At 42.1% G+C, this 22,355-nt stretch overlaps 2 protein-coding genes across 4 annotated transcripts in view; both read right to left on the minus strand.

The window, feature by feature from the left end:
* The window catches only part of UBOX5 (U-box domain containing 5), a 32,961-nt gene that overhangs the window by 9,669 nt on the left and 937 nt on the right, over positions 1–22,355 (minus strand). For 2 of the 3 annotated variants that reach the window (XM_079945925.1, XM_079945923.1), the window contains exon 1: positions 21,531–21,641. The exons of the other annotated variant lie outside the window; for it this stretch is intronic. The gene's annotated coding sequence lies outside the window, so the exon portion shown is untranslated. Of the gene's footprint in view, positions 1–21,530; positions 21,642–22,355 lie in introns of those variants that run through there. 3 annotated transcript variants of the gene reach the window in all.
* Positions 8,254–21,641, minus strand: FASTKD5 (FAST kinase domains 5). The gene is made up of 2 exons (XM_079945922.1): positions 21,531–21,641; positions 8,254–14,415 (listed from the first exon to the last, which is right to left on the minus strand). The coding sequence occupies exon 2, from the start codon at positions 14,376–14,378 to the stop codon at positions 11,934–11,936; it is 2,445 nt and encodes an 814-aa protein (XP_079802048.1). The 5' UTR covers positions 14,379–14,415; positions 21,531–21,641; the 3' UTR covers positions 8,254–11,933.

Consider the following 22,355-nt stretch of genomic DNA (forward strand, 5'->3'; position numbering starts at 1 on the left):
CTTATTAACACGAAAACAATTAGAAGAATCAAAAATGTCATTATTGAGAAGTAGAAAATCTTAGAGTTGAAAAGCACCTTAAAAGAACATCTAGGAGCTTCCCTGGTGGTGCAGTGGTTAAGAGTCCACCTGCCAATGCAGGGGACATGGGTTTGAGCCCTGATCCGGGAAGATGCCACATGCCGTGGAGCAACTAAGCCCGTGTGCCACAACTACTGAGCCTACGCTGTAGAGCCTGCGAGCCACAACTACTGAGCCCACGTGCTACAACTACTGAAGCCCGCGCACCTAGAGCTTGTGCGGGCTTCTCTTGTGCTCTGCAACAAGAGAAGCCACCGAGATGAGAAGTCCACACACCGCAAGGAAGAGTAGCCCCCACTCACTGCAACTAGAGAAAGCCCGCACGCAGCAATGAAGACCCAACACAGCCAAAATTAAATAAATAAACAAACAAACAAAAATATATAAAAGAACATCTAATCCAAATACAGCTGACCCTCGGGACTTCCCTGGTAGCACAGTGGTTAAGAATCTGCCTGCCAATGCAGGGGACATGGGTTCGATCCCTGGTCTGGGAAGATCCCACATGTCGTGGAACAACTAAGCCTGCATGCCTACAGCCTGTGCTCTGCAACAAGAGACGCCACTGCAATAAGAAGCCCACGTGCTGCAATGAAGAGTAGACCCTGCTCACCGCAACTAGAGAGAGCCTGCGGGCAGCAATGAAGACCCAATGCAGCCAAAAATAAATAAATTAAAACAAGCACATCTGACCCTTGAACAACACAGGGTTTAAGGGCACTGACCCTCCACACAGGTGTTGAAAATCCACGTTTATCTTTACAGTCTGCCCTCTGTATTGTTTCCACATAAGTGAATTCAACCAACCTCAAATTGTGTGGTACTGTCGTATGTATTTAGTGGAAAAAAATCCACATGTGAGTGGATCTGCATAGTTCAAACCGGTGCTGTTCAAGGGTCAACTGTAGTCATTTTGATGACCAATAAGCAGGGTAAGGGAAATGGATGAAGGTGGTTAATAGGTACAAACTTCTAGTTAAGATAAATAAGTTCTGGGGATGTAATGTACAACATGGTGACTACAGTTAACACTGTATTGTACATTTGAAAGCTCCTAAGAGAACAGACCTTAAAAGTTCTCATCACAAGACCAAAAAAAAAAAAAGAAGTAACTATGTGAGGTGATAGATGTTAACTAAGCTTATTATGGTAATCATTTCACAATATATACATATATTAAATCATTATGTTGTACACCTTAAACTTACACAATGTTATATGTCAGTTATAGCTCAATAAAACTGAAAGAAAAAGACTAATGTCCAACAGCCTTCGTCTTTCTCTGTAGAGAAGTGGGGAAGGCACTAGAAACATCCCTCCCAGTGGTAAGCCTCTCCAATGGATTTGAACCCCTTGAATGAGGCCAGCCAGCCATCTATGCTTTTCCATCTAACAGACAAGGCCATGAAAAACTCCCAATAGCGACAGGGCCACCCTCTGGGGTCTTGGTATTGTCGTGCTCAGTAAGTGCCACTTGCAGAGGCCAGGCATGTTGGGCATCCTGCAACATTTTAGTGAGTAGTTTCTGCACAGTGAAGATCTGCCATGAGACCTGTGAATGTTTATTATCTCAGCCTAGCCCCTATGTCAGTTTTACATATAAACACAGAATAGTTTTTAACATGATTTTAACACATGCTGAATTTTCTAGGAAGGGAACTTCCACGTCAACCACAGGAAGATCATACTTTACTTCAGGTCTTTACCAAGAAGTATTCACTTCTGAAATCCACATCACTGTGGTATTCAGAAATGCTAATATATCTGACAGTCCACATTTTTTTTTTTTTTTTTTTGCGGTACGCGGGCCTCTCACTGTTGTGGCCTCTCCCGTTGCGGAGCACAGGCTCTGGACGCGCAGGCTCAGCGGCCATGGCTCACGGGCCCAGCCGCTCCGCGGCATGTGGGATCTTCCCAGACCGGGGCACAAACCCGCGTCCCCTGCATCGGCAGGCGGACTCTCAACCACTGCGCCACCAGGGAAGGCCCTGACAGTCCACATTTGTAGAAGTCTGCATTCATGTTGATTCTACATGTTGGTAAAAGCTTTTGATTACTTTTTTTTTTTTTTGGCTGTGCCACGCAGCTCAAGGGATCTCAGTTCCCCAACCAGGGATCGAACCTGGATCCCCTGCAGTGGAAGTGAGGAGTCTTAACCATTGGACTACCAGGGAAGTCCCTCAGTTATCCTATTGAGCTCATTGATTTTAACAAAGTTTCAGGGACTTGGGGGGGCAGGAGGTTCTACAATCTCAATAATAATGAGAGCCTCTTTCTTAAAATGGTAACTCTTATTTGTCTCTCATCTTACTATATTAGCTAGAACTGCCAGAATTATATAAAATAATATTAGAGTTGCCATGCTTGTTTTGTTCCCATTAGAAAACACCTCTAGTGTTTCATCTTTGAACATAATGCTGATTGTTAGACTGAAATATTCTTTCTATGTTAATAAAGCACTCTGATTTTCATAGGTTTTTGAAAATCAGGGATATGCTTTGAATTCTGATTGTCTCTATATATTGAGTTTTATTATTTTTCTTATTTGACAGATTAATGAGATATAACACATTTTCCAATTTTTTAAAATAAATAAATTTATTTATTTATTTTTGGCTGCGTTGGGTATTCGTTGCTGTGCGCAGGCTTTCTCTAGTTGAGACGAGCAGGGGCTACTCTTCGTTGCAGTGCGCGGGCTTCTCATTGCGGTGGCTTCTCTTGTTTTGGAGCTCGGGCTCTAGGTGTGTGGGTTTCAGTAGTTGTGGCATGGGGGCTCAGTAGTTGTGGCTCGTGGGCTCTAGAGTGCAGGCTCAGTAGTTGTGGTGCATGGGCTTAGTTGCTCTGCGCCATGTGGGATCTTCCCGGACCAGGGATCGAACCTGTGTCCCCTACATTGGTAGGAAGATTCTTAACCACTGTGCCACCAGGGAAGTCCCAAATTTTCCAATTTTAAGCCATCTTTTTATTCCTAAGATAGGCTCTAGTTGGTTGTGGAAGATTGTTCTTTAAATGTTTTTCAAACTCTACTGAATTTGATTGGTCACATTTAATTTTAGATGAGATAACACTGCACATTCATGTTACATTTACAAGCCCTATGCTAGGAACTGGAGTGGAGATAAAAATGAAATGGTCAGGTGGTGAAACTATTCTGTATGATACTGTAATACATGGCATTATACATTTGTGAAAATCCACAGAACTGTACAACACAAAGAATAAACCTTAATGTAAACTATGGATGTCAGATAAAAATAATATATCAATATTGGCTTCCAATTATAATAGATATACCACATTAATGCAAGATGTTAATAATAGGAAAACTGTATGCAAGGGAGAGGACGTATATGGGTACTCTCTGTATTATTTGATCAATTTTCCTGTAAGCCTAAAACTACTCTTAAATAGTCTAATAACAATAATAAAATAATAATAATAATAATAATAATGATTGGGGAAAAAGTGACTGAAAACAAATTAGGACTGGAGAGCAAACTGAAACAAGTGACTGTGCCATTACAGGATTAGAGTAGCAGATCCTTTAAAGAAAATCTTACAAATCATGGTATCTGTTTCTTTAGGAAATAGTGATGTCCAAACACTGTAGGATTCTACACGACTCCAGTTGCCACTGAGGTCTGTGCATGATCTTTTCCTCTCTCTTGTTCCAACACTCCTGATCTTTTAAGGCAAGTATTTCCTGCCTTAATGCTTAACACAGAAAAAAAAGAATGGCTCACCATATGAAAATGCAAACAGTCTCATCCAGGAAGACGGCCTCCTTAGCTCTGCCTAGGAAATAGCCAAGCTACCTGAATTCACTGCAAACACTCTCCAGTGAATACTTACAAATTATAGACTCCTTATCCAAATTTGGCATCTAAGTACAAGAGAGACCGTGTCTGAGTATAAGCTGGGGACAACAGACCATGGCTAAAGTGCCCTGCAGTTCAGAGAAGCAGCTTGAAGCCAGACAATATGGCCTTATAAGATAGTAAGATAATAATTATTTATAAGCAGATATCAATTTTCATTACAAAGATCTTTTTATTACAAAATATTTTAGATAAAAAGGTAAAGAATATAACATAGTAGACATTCTTCTACCCACCACCTAGATTTAGCAAATGCTAACATTTTGCCATGTTCATGTCTCATTAATGTACCTTAATGATAATTTACCGTGTATTATCTTGCAACATGCTTTTCTATTAAGCGTTATTATTTTAAGTTTTTTCATGTTGAAATGTGTATATCTAGTTTGTTCATTTTAACTTCTTCATAGTATTCCACTGTATGACTAAAACACATTTTATTTCTCCATTGACCTATTACTTATATTTTTAATTTTTTTACTATGAAAAAAAGCTGCAGTAAATATTCTCTATAAGTCTTTTTGTGGGGGAAAAAAGTTAAATAACACGGTCCTGTCCTCAAGTCTTGAAGCATTACAAACTTCCTTCCAACAGTGATTATGGAATACAAAGGTTTGTAACAGAGCTTTTCACAGATGACATTAAGAGTAGGGAAGGATGGTCTAATCAATGTTTTTCAATTTGTTGTTTTAAAATCAAGTTATAGGTTGAAGAAAAGAAATATGAACTAAAAAAGTACAAAATACCAAAGTGCACATAGTGCATTATTTCAGGAGACTTTTGTTTCAGTTTTATACAAATACATATAACAAATATATACTAGGTTCAATATAAAATGTACTGTGGCTTTTGATGAAAAAGACTGAAAACATTGGCCAAAGGTATACCCAGAAGTCAGGGAAGAATTCACAGGAGTAAGGTTTGAACTAGAGACAACTAAGACACATGTCTGACCTCACGGACAACTTTGAAGGACAGATACCACATACTAGTGGTAAACCGTACAATATGTGCTTGACTATAGGAGCCAAGAGACAAGAACAGGAACAAAATAGGAAGGGCACTAGGGAGAAGGACCAGTAAGACTCAAGGCACAGAAACAGGACAACGTGAGGCCAATCCAGGAAATGCTGAATATGCCACTTAGCTGGAGAAAGCAGGGCTGGAAAGGCATAGTTATAGTGCAACATTACTACCAGGAATCTGACAATGATAGGATCTACTGATCCTACTCAGATTTCACCAGTTTTACACGTACTCATTTGTGTCTGCCAGTTTATTAAGTTCTGTGCAATTTTATTCTATGCACAGATTTATGTAATCACTTTGTGTGTACCAAAGTCAAGATACAGAACAGTTCCATCACAAGGATCCCTTGTACTGTCCTTTATAAATCCAAATACTCTACTACCACAGAAGTCTTAAAGTTCCTCACCCAGATCTAAGCTCCTCAACTGAAGACTCCAGTTTAATTCCACTACCCACACTATAAGAAACAAACTTGAGGGACTTCCCTGGTGGCGCAGTGTTAAGAATCCACCTGCTAATGCTGGGGACATGCGTTCAAGCCCTAGTCCAGGAAAATCCCAGATACTGCGGAGCAACTAAGCCCATGCAACACAACTACTGAGCCTGCTCTCTAGAGCCCGTATGCCACAACTACTGAAGCCTGTGGGCCTAGAGTCCATGCTCCACAACAAGAGAAGCCACCGCAATGAGAAGCCTGTGCACTGCAACGAAGAGTAGCCCCCGCTCGCCAAAACTAGAGAAAACGTGGGCGCAGCCAAAAATAAATAAATAAATAAATAAATTTAAAAAAGAGGAAGAAGAATGAGGCTCCAGATACATGCTCTGGAGTATTTCTTGCAGCTGACAGCCCCTACGGGACTGGATGTCCACACGGAGACAGACCTTTCTCCTCTGCCTCCCTGCACCAGGCTGAGGAAGGGAAAATGCAAGGGAAGGACTAAGAAGGGACCCAGAGGTAGGGTGACCAACAATATGGTATACCCAGGACTGAGGGTTTTTTTCAGAATGTGGAACTTTCAGTGCTAAAACCAGGAAAGTCCCAAGCAAACTGGGACATCCTATCTGGAAGGTTTCTGTCTGTGCTTCCTTGGAGCTTAAAGCAGCCAAGCAAACCTTTTTGTTGCTGATGACTCAGAACCTAGAGGTGGGGAAGTGTGGAGGGATAACTTAGAAGAGAATAAGGTGACCATGACACTTTCTGGACACATGTGCATCCATCTTCCTTTGGCTTACAAAGAAGTTGCCATAGCTGAGTTAAACAAGCTGATTTTTGAGTCTCATGAAAATGTAATGGAAAGTAATTCTGGCAGATGCACATATTTTAAAGACTAGGCTCAAACAGGTTACAGAATTAAAAAAAAAGATTACCTGTCAAATAAGAGAAAAGCATTTAGCATCAAAGAGTGGGTGGAATACCAAGGCACTGAGCAATTTCATAAATTGGGCATTTCAGCTTTTAAAGAAGTACAATACTTCTTATAATTTCTAAATTGAGTTACTGGTCCATCCAAGTAAAAAATCTGACTTGTGTGCATTTTTTTATAGCTGGTTAAAATGAAAGACAGCTGTCCCAGCCTATCCCACATAGTCACCCACAGATGAGAGGGAAGCAGGAAGACCAGAACCCAGGTGTAGGCCCAAAAGAAGCTTGCAATGTTATACACCTGGAGCCAATTCACCCTTCAAGAGCTTAATATGTGCAAGATACTCTGCTAGGCACAAGTGGACACAGTTTTTACTCTTAAGAAACTCACACGATCAAAACAAGGCACAGATGGGGAAGGGTTCTAATACCATTTACTCGGTACCTTAATAGCAGTGTCAGAAAAGTTATGAGAGAACCCAGGTAAGGCAACCAAGCTCCTCACATACAAACCTGACCCTAACTCTGTCCTTCTCCTCCAGGGCCTTATTCCATCTGTTCTTGCCTTTCTCTTGAATCTTCAACTTATCTCTGACTATTGGACTCTTTCCTCAACATGTAAACAACAATTCAAGTCTCTTCTGCCCCCATCAGCCACCTCAAAAGAACCCAGCCTTGTCTTTCTTAGGGTTGTCAATTTAGCAAATAAAAATTTTAAATGCCCACTTAAATCTGAAATTTGGATAAACAATGGATTTTTTTTGGTTGTTTGTTTAGTATAAGAATGTTCCATGTACTACTTGGGACATACTTACACTAAAAAATTATTTATTGCACATTCAGCAAACTACGAATAGAAAGGAACTTCCTCAACACAATAAAGGACATTTACAAAAAATCCACAGCTAATATCATACTCAGTGGTAAAGACTAAAAGCATTCCCCCTAAGATCCAGAACAAGACGAGGATGCCTGCTTTCACCACTACGATTCAACTTTGTCTAGAAGTTCTAGCCAGAGCAATTAGGGAAGAAAATGAAATTAAAAAGTATCCAAAGTGGAAAGGAAGAAGTAAAACTATCTCTATACACAGATGACATGATCCCATATATAGAAAATCCTAACGAATATACATATATACATACACAAAACTTACAAGAGCTAATAAAAGAATTGAGCAAAGGTGCAGGGTAAATCAGTTGTATTTCTATACACTAGCAATGAGCAATTCATAAAGGAAATTAAGAAAATTCCATCTACAATAGCATCAAAAAGAATAAAATACTTAGGAATAAATTTAACTGAGAAGGTGCAAAACTTACACACTGAAAACTACAAAATGTTGTTGAAAGAAATTAAAGACTGGACTTCCCTGGTGGCGCAGCGGTTAAGAATCCACCTGCCAATGCAGGGGACACGCGTTCGAGCCCTGGTCCGGGAAGATCCCACATGCTGTGGAGCAACTAAGCCCATGCGTCACAACTACTGAGCCTGCACTCTAGAGCCCGCGTTGCACAGCTACTGAAGCCCGCGAGCCTAGAGCCCGTGCTCTGCAACAAGAGAAGCCACCGCAATGAGAAGCCCGCGCACCGCAATGTAGAACCCCACTCGCCACAACTAGAGAGAAAGCCCGTGCACAGCAACGAAGACCCAACGCAACCTAAATAAATAAATAAATAAATAATTTTTTTTTAAAAAAAAGGAAAGAAATTAAAGAGCTAAGTAAATGGAAAGACATCCTGTGTTCATGGGTTGGAATACTTGATATTAAGATTGAAAAGCTACTAAACATCATCAGTCACTAGGGAAATGCAAATCAAAACCACAATGGGATATCACTTCACATCCACTAGGATGGCTATTTTTTTTAAAACAGCAAAGATGTGGAGAGGGCTTCCCTGGTGGTGCGGTGGTTGAGAGTCCGCCTGCCGATGCAGGGGACGCGGGTTCGTGTCCTGGTCCGGGAAGATCCCACAGGCCGCGGAGTGGCTGGGCCCGTGAGCCATGGCCGCTGAGCCTGTGCATCTGGAGCCTGTGCTCCGCAACGGGAGAGGCCACAACAGTGAGAGGCCCGCGTACCACAAAAACAAAAAAACAAAAACAAAACAAAAAAAAAGATGTGGAGGAATTGGAACCCTAGTACTTTCTGGTAGGAATGTAAAATGGTATAGCCACTGCGGAAGTATGGTGGCTCCTCAATAAGTTAAACGTAGAATTAATACATGACCCAGCAATTTCACTCCTAGGTATATACCCAAAAGTACTGAAAACAGGTGTTCAAACAAAAATTTGTATATGAGTGTCCACAGCAGCACTATTCATAATAGCTAAAATGTGAAAACAACCCGATGTCCATCAACTGATGAGTGGATAAATAAGATATTGTATATATATGAAATGGAGTATTTTTTGGCCATAAAAAAGAATGAAGTACTAGTAAATGCTATAACATGGATGAACCTTGAAAATATTATGCTAAGTAGAAGTCAGACACAGAAAGCTGCATATTGTACAATTTCATTTATATGAAATATCCATATATGCAAATCCATAGAGACAAAGCAGATTAGTGGACAGGGTCTGAGGAAGGGGGAAATGTGGGGTGACTGCTTAATGCGTATGGAGTTTCCTTTGGGGGTGAAGAAACTGTTCTGCAGGTAGATAGTGATGACTGGCTACACAACACTATCAATGTACTAAATATCACTGAATTGTACACTTTGTTTAAAATAGCCAATTTTACATGTATTTTACAAAACATTATTCACTACTTACCTGAAATTCAAATTTAACTGACCATACTATATTTTATCTGGCAATCCTAGTCCCATTCTAAATCCTGCTCAAGTTTCCCCGTCCCTTCAAAGGTTCCCAAGGAATTGCCTCAATATTTGCAATCCATTCCTTAACTCCACTCATTCAACAGGTGTGCAGTCTGGCTTTTGTCCTGACAATTCAATTCAAATTGCTATTGTTAAGGTCATCAGTGATATACAAGTTGCTAAACTGACTGAAGATTTTTCAGTTCTTGCCTTAATTGCTCTCTCCCTAGCAACTGACTATACAAACCCCTTCCTTCTTGAAATACTCTTTACCCTTGGCTTCTGTGCAGTGAAAGGTTAACTCAGCAGGTTTGGGGTATTCAAGTCTTGCACATTCCAAAGAAACTTCACCAAGTCCTGGGATATAATCTCTAAGCCTTTGGAACACTGTGCCTGATAAGACTGTTTTATATACATCTAGGACCTCGGGCCACACCAGATAGTTTACATTAACAAAGTAATTTATGGTGGGAGCCTTGTGTCATGCTGTATAAGCTGGACCTCTGGAGGGGTTGGGGACTGAGTAACCAAGGTCAGCCATGTGGGCACTCACTCCATGTCTACACGACTGACCCCAAATAACAACCCTGCACACCAAGACTCAGGTGAGCTTCCCTGACTGGCAATATCTGTACATATTGGCAAACATCATTGTTGGGATGAATTAAGAGCAGACTGTATGTCTCCACTGGACAAGGACAACTGAAAGCTTGTGACTGGCCTCTCCTAGACTCTACACTATGTGCCTTTTCCTTTGCTGATTTTAATCTGTATCCTTTCACTATAATAAACCATAACTCTAAGTTTTTCTTAGTTTTGTGAATCATTCTAGTGAAAGTGGTCTTGGGGAACTCAGACTTACTTCTATGCCCCTATTTTTTCCTAAGTCTGATTATCTGTTCCTTTCCTGCCTTTATCACTGGATCCCTTTGCTTTGCCCTCCCTATAAATTCTGGTATTCTACTCTTGGTCATCTTTTCCCCTCCCTACCTGCAATAACCTACTTTCTACCTGTCCTAGGAAATTTCACTCATGGTTCTGCCATCTGACCTCATGCCCACTTGAGACCCCAGCCTGGACCCTTCTGCCTAGAGGCCCATCTCAGCATGACCCGGGCAGACTCAGCATTAACTCTGTACCCAAACACATCTCCTGCTTTAGTCTCAATTTTAGTTGCTGACTCGCTATCAATCTAGGCACTAAAATCATCATTCCCCAAACTGATCAATTAGCAAGTATTGATCTTTTTCCCCTTCCAAACATCTCTGAAATTTAAACTTTCCATTCCCATAATTTGGGCCTTCATTGTCTCTCACATGAGCTCTTGCACACATTTGTGAAATATTCTCCCTGATTGATCTCACACACCCCCACCACTCAATCTAGTTCTATCCTGCTTTTTACCTAACGTTTCTAAAACATGAATCTCTCCAATTACTCCCCGACTTAGACCCTTTAGAGGCACTCTAGCCCCTGTAAACCTAGGCTCTTTAGCAAGGCCATAAGGCTTGTGACCCAGATATTCTCTCTTTCTAGCCCCACCCTCTGCCTTCCTTCTACCCCCAACTCTCCAGCAATGCCTAACCACTCTAAATTCCCTGACCACACTCACTAAACATTATTATGTCCCAGGACCCATTCTAGGCACTGCAGATAAATTCTAGACAAAGTTAACTCAAGGAGCTACCTTCCAACAGGGAAACCAGTAAGTAAATAAAGAATAATTTCTGATACTGCTGAATGCAATGAGGATAATGAAGCTGAAGGTGATAGAGCATGATCAAAGGCCAATGGGGTAATTTTAGTTAGCATGGATGGGGAAATGACTTTTGAGAGGAAGCCTAAATAATAGTGGGAGGAGTCCATTTTAAAACAAATTCTCATAGACCCCAAGTGTTTATAAAAGTTACCTGTATCAAGTTTCTTACATATATATAATCTTCTTATGCTTGTGGCTCTAATACAAACCTGAAGCCCCCTAGACTACCTATTATGGGAGTAATACATTTCCTTCTTTTCAGAGCTACTTGCCATGAAAAACATTCTGCCTGGTCATCAGATTTGGGAACCACTGGCCCAACAGGCACTCATGTAATTCTACTCTTCTAGGTCCAATTTTAAGGAGAAAATATCCTTGGGAGTGGGGCGAGGAGGAATTATATAAGAGAAGTAGAAATGCAGACAAGAGAGCTAACAGGAAGGTAAGGTAATTCTGAAATGGCTCTTTGAAACAGGAAGAACGAGCAACTAACGACAACCAATCAAATCTAAACGAAAATGAAAAGGACTTTAATTTCAGAGGGTGTGAAGAAAACATGAAAGGGGGAAAAATGGTGAAATGTAAGTGAAGCTGTAAAAGATTCTTACTTAAAACAAAGTATAAGAAAATCACTTATTTAAAATGAGCTTTAGACAATGCCTGACTACACTTCTGTCCTAAAAGTTCAAAATAACCATGAGATGAGGCCGGTAAACTGAAAGGAAAATGAGATAGGAGTTACTTGACCATAAGACATTTTAAGATGTTTATTATTTACCTGCACAAATTAACAGAAACTTATACAACTGAACCAGGTTACAATTAATTCACAGTAACTAACGCATGCTAGCTTCTATCTGCCACAGACAAGAACACAACCAAGTCTCCTCAACAGATGATTTTATTACCAAATCTACATTCTGGCTTTTATAACTGTTTCACAACACCTGGCACAGTGCACATCTACAGCATTTATGACTAGAAATGACCCTGAAGGCCCTTCAGAGAGCAGAGGTGAACACTTTCTCATGGAGAAAGGCCAGCTTTTCTAAGCGAGTTCGTTTCAGTAGTGGGAGCCATTCCCAGTGAGATAACTCCACCACATGGTATCCAAGCTGATTCAGCTGCCGCCTCTTCATATTATGTAGTCCAAGCAGATCCCTGGAACCATAGCAATACTGGTTCTTGTTTGTTAACTGAATAGCCAGCTTCACTTGTGGGACCTGCCTGCAGGCCGGGGGACACAGGCCAGCCATCTCCATGGCCTCCAATCTGTCTGCCGTATTGCAAAGGGAGCCCCCCTTAGGTATGGCCGCCTCCTCCTCTAACTTCATGGGCTGCTGCCCACTGTCTGACTCAGTTTCCCCCTGCAAATGCCCTCCTGATTTCCCTTTTAGTAGCTGATTCATCAAATCATCTGTAAGGCTGATTCCCACATGCTTAAGCCTTAATTTGGCTACATCTTCAGTTGGTGTGGCTTCTCTGTTAAAAGGTAATGGCTTCATGTTACCATCAAGCTGAACCTCTAAATCAGAAGATCGGGTATGAGGCAAAATCATATGGTGTTTGACATACTGGGGCCCACCCAACATGGTCTCAAGTAAAAAGAGAGCTTCTAGGAATTCAGGCTTTGAGTTCATATCCTTCCTTGCTAAATTCCACAGCATTTCCAATGCCTTTTGCTGAAGGTGAGAACTAAGACGATTGCCTCTGTAATCTGGACACTCAATGCCAACTGTACCATCAAGAGTATAAAGCTCCTTGGTGACCTCAAACTTACTTCTCTCTTGAGCTAACCTGACAAACCCTGGACTCAAAGCGAAATCTATGAGCTCTATTGGAAAGTACTCAGAAAATGCCAGGCCCAGCAGGCAGGTGAGCAGGTGTTCTGGGTATCGGTTGAACTCAGGCATCTTTCTGTGAATCTCATTTATCAGGCTAGAATAAAACTCTTCTGCATTGGGTGGCTTATAATTCAGAGTTCCAAATGACCACAGAATCTTGGCAACATCTTTACTTCGACAGTATGCTACCCTAGGAGGCAAAGAAGCAGCTACAGCATTCATTACTCCTTCATCCAGGATGCGTAAGGCCGAGCAGGCAAGAGTCAGGTGCATGACACCTTGAACTCCCAGGGAAGGAATTCGCTGAGGAGCAATCTGTCCAAACTGCTTCATGAAATTTACGTGATCCACATGAGTGAAACGGAACATTTTAAGAATATTCACTAAGGCATAACTACTCAGATGCTGCATGTCAGCACAAGCCAGGTCTCCAATTTTCCGCATGACAAATTCAGAGAGACTACTACTAGATTTAAAAAACCCCAAACAGATTGTACCAACCTCCTCTAAATTAATCAAATCTATATACTTGAGGATTAATGATTCCAATTTTTTCATTAGGTCCTGGGGTGCCTGACGACTTTCACCTATAATATAAATTAAGTGAATCAGCTGGGACAAGGATAGCTCTTTCCAGTGCAAATTAAGATAACTAAAAAAGATTTTTAAAAACCGAGGTACTCTGCGGCCCAAGTACCGCCAGAGGTCAGCCACCAAGAGAAGTTGATCCAGACTCACCTCCCATACCTTATGGCAAAATTTGGTTTCAAACACATCTAGCATTGAATGGGAATGAGGAATTCCTAAACTGACAAAGGCTTTCAAAATACTGATCAGATCTGGGGCATCAAAGAGATTTATGTTTTTCACACTCAGCTGGCAGAGCAGAGCAAAGCTGGCACTGGACAGCAAAACAGGATGCTGCTCTGCAGGCAAAGAGCTCAGCTTACAAAAATAGTCAGCAATAATTTGAGGCTGGAGATTATCTTGATAAACTGTGACTTTGTGCAAAATTAGTTCACCTTCTGAAACAGACAGGGGCTGACAAGTCTCAGACCTGTTATAGCTGTGAAGCTGGTATTCTGGTCTTAGCTGTAGGAAAACTCGAGGGTCTTCAAAGGAATCAAAAGTTTCTACATCCTCTTCATCAACTCTCATGGCCCTGGGTGAGCCCGGCTTCAACGTGCTGGCCTTAGAGGCAGAAGCCCTGCTGAATTCCAAACCGGGGAGGGTACTGCTAATTGTCAGAATTCTCCCAGAAGCAGAGGTGCTACAAATGTTAACTTTTTTGGCAGGATGGCAGAGGCTGTTTTCTGGAGAGTCCTGTCCTTTGCGCCATGTGCAGCTTCTCATATTCCAACATGCCACACTTTGGGTTGCAATGTAGGTAAAAGGATTGCAAAAAGCTCGATATCTTAAAGGTTTTAACAGCTTGAGAGTGGCTGCCATTCTGGTGTCAGAACTGATCATTTTGCCAGTCAGAACACAGTCCTCACTGGTTTGACCAAGCAATTTCTTGTTTACATGGTTCTTGATTAGAGCTGGAGGAGAAGGCATTCCACAGAAACTGCCTGGAAATCTTCGGCATATCACAAGAGCCATGGATCACAAATGACTGGGCCAGAATTGGTGCCAGATACTGAAAGAAGGGCAGATGAAGAGTAAGTGGCTTCCACCTATCATAATACCAAAACTTACACACTATAAAAAATGGATTAAAACTACACCACTGTCCACTCAAGTAAATTCAATGCTGGTGAACGCCCAAACCACAAGACAGCATACATCAAGGATAAACCCCATGTATCTTGCGTAAAGGCACAGGAAAGCCCCAAACCCAGGGTACTATTGGGCAGTTCTTCGGACTGCTCCTCAGTCTGAACTTCCTTTGTCCTCTGGACAGACTTCCTTTATGCTTAGAAACAGCTGTTCCACTAACATCCAACAGGAAGGAGGCAGGCAGATTTCCAAAAAGAAAGCTGGGAACAAAAGTGAGCAATGTATTCCACCTCTTTGATATCAACACATAAAGAGCACACTTGGAGAATAAGAAAGTTGGTAAAAGCTGCCATACTAACAGCTAAAGTAAAAAGTGGGATTTGGGGTAAAGTTTAATTAATTATACCCACAACAACCTTCCCTGTTCCTCCTTTTGATTACAGAATTTGGTTTTTCTAATGTTGCTCCTGTACCTCTTAGAAGATGCCTATCCTCCTTCCAGACCTCTCCAGTCTAAATCACTAACACAGAGTAGTCATGTACTTGGGAAGTAAGCTCAAAAACTCACTCACAAGGAATGAAATTGTGCCATTTGCAGACATGGATAGACCTAGAGACTGTCATACAGAGTGAATTAAGTCAGAAAGAGAAAAACAAATATCATATAATATAGCTTATATGTGGAATCTAGAAAAAATGGTACAGATGAACTTATCTGCAAAGAAGAAATAGAGACACAGACGTAGAGAACAAATGTATGGATACCAAGGGTGGGGAGTGGGATGAATTGGGATTGAGATTGACATATATAGACTACTATGCATAAAATAGATAACTAATGAGAACCTACTGTACAGCACAGGGAACTCTACTCAGTGCTCTGTGGTGACCTAAATGGGAAGGAAAACTAAAAAAGAGGGGATATATGTATATGTATAACTGATTCACTTTGCTGTACAACAGAAACACAGCATTGTAAAGCAACGATACTCCAATAAAAAATAAAAAACTCACCCACTTTGGTGGGGGAGGGCAGAAGGCCCAGGCCCTACTCACTGTCAATTCATGGGTGGGACACAAAGAGCATCTCAAAGCTGGGCTCAGGGAGCACCAATTCATGCAACTGCCCTGCTGACAAGGGGACAGCACAGCTTTCCTCTGGAGGAGGCAGATTAGCAATGCTTCCAGTGAGTCAGGTGTTGATTATCCTGCCTGTGAGCAGCCCAAGTCCCATTTTTCTCCTATAGTAGAAACCATGAGAGGCTATGAAAATGACTCTGCTGTACTCTTGCTTTCAATGTTTATTGTCTTTCCCTCCACTTGAGAAATACCAAGGCCCGACAAAGAAAACCCAGGGAGCCCTAAGCTGCCAAGATATGGACCAGACAGGGCTCTTGCTGCAGAAAATCCCATGAGTGTTCTGAGGGTGCCAGAATGACTTTCTGAAATGCCTAAGCAACTCCCGTCAGTCCCTGCCTTCCAGAGCCCACAGCATAAGAAATAGAGGACTGCAGGGCAGGCCAGTAGCTTTTTTCAGGTAGCCCAGCTACACAGGCTTCTCTGGATGGCAGAAATGTATGCTCTAATTTCTTTGTGAACCAGAATGGAATTCTCTCATGCCAAATCTTTATACACTTGGTTTCTTACTGTGGCCTGGGGACCATTCTGCCCACTATGTTTCAATCTGTGGGTCCAGATGCTATAGATCAGGTGTTAGCAAACTATGGCTCAGAGCCCAAATCCAGCCCTCCATCTGTTTTGTTTTTTTTTTTTAATTTTTTTAGATTTATTTTTATTTTTGGCTGCGTTGGGTCTTCGTTGCTGCGCGTGGGCTTTCTCTAGTTGTGGCGAGCGGGGGCTACTCTTCGTTGCAGTGCGTGGGCTTCTCATTGTGGTGGATTCTCTTGTTGCAGAGCACGGGCTCTAGGCGTGCAGGCTTCAGTAGTTGTGGCGCACGGGCTTAGCTGCTCCGCGGCATGTGGGATCTTCCCGGACCAGGGCTCGAACCTGTGTCCCCTGCACTGGCGGGCAGATTCTTAACCACTGCGCCACCAGGGAAGTCCCCTTCCATCTGTTTTTCTAAGTAAAGTTTTATCGGACCATAGCCAGGCCATTTGTTAAATATTGTCTATGGCTGCTTTCTCACTACAAGAGCAGAGTTGAGTAATTTTGGCAGAGAATATATGGCCTGCAAAGCATAAAATATTTACTATCTGGCCCTTTACAGAAAAAGTTTGCTATAGACCATTAGCTTACTCCTATGAATGCATATGGCCCACTTTTTAAAAATTAGAAAACATCAGAAAAACAGTACTGAAATAAATTTTTCTTTAACACTTAGATGATAATTAAAGATTTATGCCTCAAAATAGTCACTAGGAATCTCAATTAATATTGCAGCACAGGCATGGTGGGAACAAAGGAGAGAGCAATTAATGGAACTCTTCAGCTGACAGGGCTTTTAAGAATACCTGTTTCAGAGGACTTCCCTGGTGGTCCAGTGGTTAAGAATCCGCCTTCCAATGGAGGGGATGTGGGTTCGATCCCTGGTCGGGGAACTAAGATCCCACATGCCGCAGGGCAACTAAGCCCGCATGCTGCAACTACTGAGCCTGCACACTCTGGAGCCTGCATGCCACAACTAGAGAGAAGCCTGCACACCGCAATGCCCACATGCCACAACAAAGGTCCTGCGTGCTGCAACTGAGACCTGACGCAGCCAAATAAATAAATATTAAAAAAAAAAAAAAGAAAGAATACCTGTTTCGGAACCTGGAATCTAAATTTAATTCAACACAACGTGCAACTAAAGCAATTGTTCAAAGTCCTTCTTCTCATCTTGGGAACTAGATCTGAAGAAATAACTTAAAAAAAAAAAAAAAAGACAAAAAAAAATTTTTTAAGAGGATTCCCTGGTGGCGCAGTGGTTGAGAGTCCGCCTGCCGATGCAGGGGACACGAGTTCGTGCCCCGATCTGGGAGGATCCCACGTGCCGTGGAGCGGCTGGGCCCGGGAGCCATGGCCGCTGGGCCTGCGCGTCTGGAGCCTGTGCTCCGCGGCGGGAGAGGCCACAACAGTGAGAGGCCCGCGTACCGCAAAAAAAAAAAAAATTTTTTAACAATAGCAAAAAAACTGAAAACCCATTATGTCTCTCCAGAACGAGGAGGGTGATTTACACAATAAGTGTGTGTCAGGCATCCACTCATGAAAAAGTACATACAAATAGTCAGTGGAACAAACAGAACACAACAAGTGCCATCACTTAAAATACACTGGGTTGGCCAAAAAGTTCATTCGGGTTTTTCCAAATGAACTTTTATAAAAGGAAAGTAACTATGTAGCTTCTTTGTTGGGAGACTTTCTGCTACACCTTTGATAAATTCACTTTTTTTTCCTTTTTATTGGGGTTAAAACTGTTAAATAGAAGAGTACATGGATTAATTTAACAAATACTTTTATAAATAATATAATTTTAAAAGCACATTAAATAATTTAAGTTACTGCAATTAATACTACCTAAGAGTACTTAATGAGATTACTGTATGTGGTCCTGAAATGAACAAAAGAACCACGTGGAACATCATTTGACTGGTGTAGATCCAGTGTTTCGAACTGATGTGGCTCTTTTTGATACAGGCTAAGGGACTTCCCTGCTGGTCCAGTGATAAGACTTCACGCGTCCAACGCAGGGGGGCGCGGGTTCGATCCCTGGTCTGGGAACTAAGATTCCACATGCTGTGCGGCACAGCCAAAAAAAAAAATACAGGCTACGTCCCAAGATGGAAATAACAAGAGCCACAATTGTCTCAGGGTCTCCACTGTGGCAAGCCTTGAATGAGCTGCTTTATCTGCATCAGTTCCAATCCTTACAACTTTTCTGTAAGGTAAGTTTTATTATCTCCATACTGTTGATAAGTAAAAAGAGTCTTCACAAGATTAAGAAACCTGCTGAAGATTACACAGCCAAGGGACAGAATGGGGTTTGACATCACATCAAAGATTATCTGATTCCAAAACCCACATTGCTAGTGTATTGGAGAGACAAGAAGGGGAGTCAGATTCCAGACAGGGGTGTGGAGGGGACCCCAAACAATCTATACGGTTTCCAGGTGGCAGGAAGCTAGAGGACTAGAACTGGGTGAGCCCAAAAGCCCCTCGTACCTCTAATAGTGTAAGATCCTAGCTATCACTAGTATATACTACTTATAAAAAGAACAAAAAGAAAATCTCAAAGACCAAAATCTACATGAAGGAATGAGTTTACAAGATGCCCCAGTATCGGGCTTTCCTGGTGGCGCAGTGGTTGGGAGTCCGCCTGCCGATGCAGGGGACACAGGTTCGTGCCCCGGTCCGGGAAGATCCCACATGCCGCGGAGCGGCTGGGCCCGTGAGCAATGGCCGCTGAGCCTGCGCATCCGGAGCCTGTGCTCCGCAACGGGAGAGACCACAAGAGTGAGAGGCCCGCATACCGCAGAAAAAAAACAAAAACAAAAACAAGATGCCCCAGTATTAAGGTAAAGAGAACTATAATTGAAGTTTATACATAAGTTCAACATAGAAGGGAAGTAAAGGGAAATCCCAGGATAATGATGAAGATCCCAGGACTACAGCTGTGAGCAGACACAAAGAGCAACTAGTTTATGCTGGAGATGGATATTACATAGGAGAGAAGATTTACATTTCTGATGGGTAATCTGAGGATGAACAAGTAATAGGTAGATGGAAAACCAAGCCAATAACAGCAACAAAAATGATTAATTCCAAACAACACAAAAAAGTTGTACAAGACAGAAAATGTTATATTACTCTCCTTACTCAGCTGTAAACAATATTTACATAATCTTACTTATATAAACCTTGAATATCTGCCTCACCAAAAATTATGAGCAACCTATGTTGGGACATTAAAGGGAGGGGAAGTGGGGTAGAAGAAAACTGAGTAGTGATACAAGAGACCTAGAGCATCAAAGTCCATAACAAAGAAGTCAAGAGATTTTATAGACATAGATATATCCTAGAAATCAAGAAATAGAAACACAAATGTTATTTAGAAATACACCAATGAATGCCAAAAGAAACAGGCAAATAGTTGAAAAGTGACTCTGGGTAACAAAAATGGAGGGAGAAAAGAAAGGAAATTAATTTTAGTGTTATAAGATCTGTCAAACTATTTGCCCTTTTTTTTTTTTTTTTTGGCAGCGCTGCATGGCTTGTGGAATCTTAGTTCCTGGACCAGGGACTGAACCTGTGCCCTCAGCAGTGAAAGTGCAGAGTCCTAACCACTGGGCCACCAGGGAATTCAACTACATAAGCCATGTATTTTTTTTCTTAATAAATTTATTTATTTATTTATTTTTGGCTGCATTGGATCCTCGTTGCTGCACACGGACTTTCTTTTAGTTGTGGCGAGTGAGGTCTACTCTTTGTTGTGGTGTGCGTGCCTCTCATTGCGGTGGCTTCTCTTGTTGCGCAGCACGGGCTCTAGGCGCGTGGGCTTCAGTGGTTGTGGCGCATGGGCTCAGTAGTTCTGGCTCACAGGCTCTAGAGCACAGGCTCAATAGTTGTGGCACATGGGCTTAGTTGCTCCGCAGCATTTGGGATCTTCCCAGACCAGGGCTCGAACCCATGTCCCCTGCATCAGCAGGTGGATTCTTAACCGCTGCGCCACCAGGGAAGCCCCAAGCCATGTATTTTTAATTTAAAAACTTAAATTTACAAAATGCATGTTCTAACAGGAAATTAAAGTGTTCTTCAAGAAGACAATCAGGGACTTCTCTGGTGGTCCAGTGGGTAAGACTCCGCGCTGCCAATGTAGGGGGCCCACGTTCCATCCCTGGTCGGGGAACTAGATCCCACATGCCGCAACGAAGATCCCACATGCTGCAACTAAGACCCAGTGCAGCCAAAATAAATAAATAAAAATGAATATTAAAAAAAAAAGACAATCAGTGGATAGAGAAAGCAACCTTGGGACTTCCCTGGTGGTGCAGCGGTTGGGAGTCTGCCTGCCAATGCAGGGGACATGGGTTCAAGCCCTGGTCCTGGAGGATCCCACATGCCGCAGAGCGGCTGAGCCTGTGCACCACAACTGCTGAGCCTGCACTCTGGAGCTCTCGAGCCACATTACTGGGCCTGTGTGCCACAACTGTTGAGGCCCGCGCGCCTGGAGCCCATGCTCCGCAACAGGAGAAGCCACTGCGTGAGAGGCCCGTGCACTGCAACGAGGAACGGCCCTCGCTCGCTGCAACTGGAGGGAGCCTGCGTGCAGCAACGAGGACCCAACACAGCCAAAAAATATTAAATAAATAAATAAATTTTTTTTTTTTTAAAAAAAGAAAGAAACCTACATACTCAAGGAAAATGCTGAAAAGTTATTTCTAGTACAAGCACTTCCTATTGTCTGTAGAACTTCTCTGTGGATGCCCAGTAACAGAACGATGACAAAATAAATAATCTTAGAGCCATGCAGAGTGAAATTGCAAATGGCAAACAGCAGCTACTCACTTTTTCACCATGTAACTTTTAGCACAACTGTATAGACACCATACCTATGTATACAGATCTGAAATATAACCACTTCAGAAGCTGGGTATTAAGTACTGTGGAGAAGGAAAGGGAAGAAACACAAGGAAGATACAGAACCAATAAAGCAGAAGAGTGGGGGGAAAAGGCAATACAAAAGAGAGGAGGCCAGAATGTTTTGCCCAGATAGAGAAAAATATAGCTGAGAGTTAGTTCCTCCTTACGTAAGGGCTCCCAGACAATCCATAAGAAAGCTGGAAAGAGAACACTATGAGATGCCCAATCAATAACTCCCGATGTCTCCTCTAAAGGTTCAAATTTATGTGACATCATTTCACAAAACCCCTTTCCTAGTTAAGTGCCCCAAGGATACTCTCCTTCCCATCTCCTCTTTAGGGGTCCTAAAGAACCAGAGTGGAGCCTCAGAGACCACTGGACCAACCATGGCTGTTCTGAAAGGCACTGCCCAAACCACCCTGAATGATGTGATTTCACAAGAGCGAGAAATCTTACCTTTCCACCTTCCAGGTACAGGTCTGAGCAAGGCCGAATAGCTTCGTTTTAAACTACAGTCCAGAAGTTAGAGGAGGGGAGCCAGGCGGAGGAAGGCAGCCATGCTAACTGTAGATTAAGTATATGACACCCTCAGCATATTCAATTTACCAGTTACCGGATCTCATCCCTTAATTCTGATTTGATTCTTTTGCTAGAAAAATTTAACCCACTTATATCCTGATAAAATTACCACAAATAAATGGATACTTCAAACTCCATTTTTGTTTTAGCAAATAATATGTTGAGTAGCCCTGAGAATTAAAATAGCAAAACACGAACTTCCTCTAGGCACTGCAGTCTACGAGAAGATTGACAAAAATCCCAACATGTAAACTACCTGCACCCACAACCATGTGAAAAAATTTCCAAATAAACAGTCCAAGTACCTATCACTGTTAGCACAACCGAACATTTGGCTTTATCTGTTTTCCTAGATTTGCAAGGCTGCACAGTATAGTATCTCAGACAAGTGAAGGGGAAGCATCAGAATTCTTTGGTATCAAAGTTGACTTATTTGCATGATGAATGACAAGGCTTTGTTGGGGACCAGAAAAAACAAACCAATGAATAGGGAAGAAAATCATACTGACAAATTAGATGTGCATAACTGCCAAAAACCTCACTTTCTCAGCTGTCTTATGCAGCACAGAGTCTTTAGGTTTTATTCTGGTCTACCAGGCAGAAGCAAATTCATCCCAGAGCTTGCCCAAGGCCATTCAGAGCAGTGAGTCACAGAATCTAGGTGACCGTTCTTACTATTCACAAAGTGTGAGCAAAGTGCAG

Source organism: Stenella coeruleoalba (assembly GCF_951394435.1).
Source record: "Stenella coeruleoalba genome assembly, chromosome: 15".
In the NCBI taxonomy this organism is placed as follows: Eukaryota; Metazoa; Chordata; class Mammalia; order Artiodactyla; family Delphinidae; genus Stenella; species Stenella coeruleoalba.

What these genes read in the sequence shown, in the direction of transcription:
- FASTKD5 (XM_079945922.1), bottom strand. Translation starts at nt 14,378, where the DNA reads ATGGCTCTTGTGATATGCCGAAGATTTCCAGGCAGTTTCTGTGGAATG.